Below are 1698 nucleotides of genomic sequence, written 5' to 3'. Positions count from 1 at the left end.
CCCCCGGCGAGCACACACTCACTCCCCCCCAGTGAGCACACACACACTCCCCCTGGTGAGCACACACTCACTTGGGACTTCAGTCTCTCCCTTTCAGTGGCATCTTTCAGTTGCTGAATCCCCAATTTAATCTTTTGGATTTCTTGATTAATTGTGGTGACTCGCTCATAGACAGCTCCTCTTTTTTCTTGAACTTTATTGCAATCTCTAAAGGAAAACAGAGACACGAAATTTTAATTCCACTCAAGCATCTGGAAAGGAAAACATAAACTCTAATACTGACTCCAAAGTGACGGCATTGATTTGACAAACCTAACCCCTTCTAGAGACGGGACAGCAAACGGAGGCGAGCTGCGCGTGGTGCCGCCCCCAAGGGCTATTACTTAAAGCAGAGCCCTGAGCTCCGCGCCCGCAGGCTGCTCGCTCCCGTTCCGCAGGTGGGAATGTGAACAGGTACCACTTTTCTGCAAGGCAGTTTGGGAACAAAGACAAAATCCACTGGTTCTGCCCTTTTTCTTCATCTGCACGAGAGAAAAAGGAAATCTTCGCCATGTCCCGGCTGAAACACGGGCCTCATGGGACACACGCAGGATGCATACCCCACAAATACAGTCTCGGGGGCGCCTGGGGGGCCCAAGCAGTTCAGCGGCCAACTTCTGCTCAGGACATGATCTCGTGGTTCATGGGTTTGGGCCCGGTGTCGGGCTCTGTGCTGACAGCTCGGAGCCTGCAGCCTGCTTCACACTGTGTCTCCCTCTCTCTCTGCCCCTCCCCTGCTCATGCCCCCCATCAGAAATAAACAAGCATTAAACAAATGGGAGCTGACAGGAAGCACACTGACTAACAACAACATGCTCAGTGAAGTATTCTTACTGGATTAAAAAAAAATAAAGACCTTTTCTCAAAGCACGGGTGCTGTCACGCCACAGCCCAGCGGGACGGGAAGACGGGCGGGGCTTCGTCTACGCAGCCCAGACCACGTCCGTGAGTGCACGGAGGCGAGCGGCGGCACCAGAGGCTTCAGGCAAAGGAAGCAGAGGCGCGCCGGCCGGAAAGGGGAAAACCAGGACCTGAAACACCTCTGCCCGCACAGCACTGGGAGATGCATAATTAAGTCCTCGCTAGCACGCCACGCCGGTGCCGCTCTGAGGTTACAGGAGCTCTGCACTCGGGGGGCGACAACGTCCGAGCTTTCCCCACGGGCCCCCCAGACAGGACAGCGAGGCGAGCCCGTACTCAATCACCGCGCGCTTGTACTGCTTGACGTCCTCCTGCTGCTTGTTCATCCGGAACTGCGCCGTGGCCAGCTTCTCCTTCCTCCCGACCATCAGTCTCTTCAGGGAATTTTCTTCAGCCTTCAACTTCTTCAGCTCGGACTCACCACTCTCAATTTGGTCCTCCAAGTTCAGGCTCTGCGTTTTACCACAAGGACGTGAAGTCAACGCAACCAATCAGGATTTATAAGCAAGAAGGGGTGTCTATTTGTCGGTCTGAGCTCTAGGATGGTGTGAAGATGAGGAAAACCCCGAGGGCCAGGCAGCTGACGCAGACCTTCCGGAGAGTCCCGGGAGGCGCCGGGGACGCTGGGAGTGGACGGGGCACCCGGCAAGGGGTCTGTGCGGTGCCGCTCATCAGCGAGGATGAGAACAGAGGGCTGTGTCGGGAGGACCGGCGTGCGTGTGTCAGGAGGACCGGCGT

The 1698-nt window shown here is 56.0% G+C and overlaps 1 protein-coding gene and 1 long non-coding RNA gene across 2 annotated transcripts in view; one reads left to right on the top strand and one right to left on the bottom strand.

The window, feature by feature from the left end:
- Positions 1 to 1698, top strand: part of NUF2 (NUF2 component of NDC80 kinetochore complex) — a 24761-nt gene that overhangs the window by 16200 nt on the left and 6863 nt on the right. Inside the window, exons 12-14 of the mRNA XM_029933414.1 lie at positions 327 to 437; positions 930 to 1403; positions 1502 to 1696. Of these exons, the coding sequence (XP_029789274.1) occupies positions 327 to 437; positions 930 to 1403; positions 1502 to 1696 (780 nt within the window). The remainder of the gene's footprint in view (positions 1 to 326; positions 438 to 929; positions 1404 to 1501; positions 1697 to 1698) is intronic.
- LOC115288401 lies at positions 158 to 1413 on the bottom strand. Its single transcript, XR_003906981.1, has 2 exons — positions 1237 to 1413; positions 158 to 207 (listed from the first exon to the last, which is right to left on the bottom strand). It is a non-coding gene; the product is annotated as an uncharacterized LOC115288401 (long non-coding RNA).

This window comes from Suricata suricatta, chromosome 3 (assembly GCF_006229205.1).
Source record: "Suricata suricatta isolate VVHF042 chromosome 3, meerkat_22Aug2017_6uvM2_HiC, whole genome shotgun sequence".
Lineage (NCBI taxonomy): Eukaryota > Metazoa > Chordata > Mammalia > Carnivora > Herpestidae > Suricata > Suricata suricatta.
The sequence above is the reverse complement of the archived record's forward strand: the minus strand, read 5'-3'. Positions and strand labels throughout refer to the sequence as shown.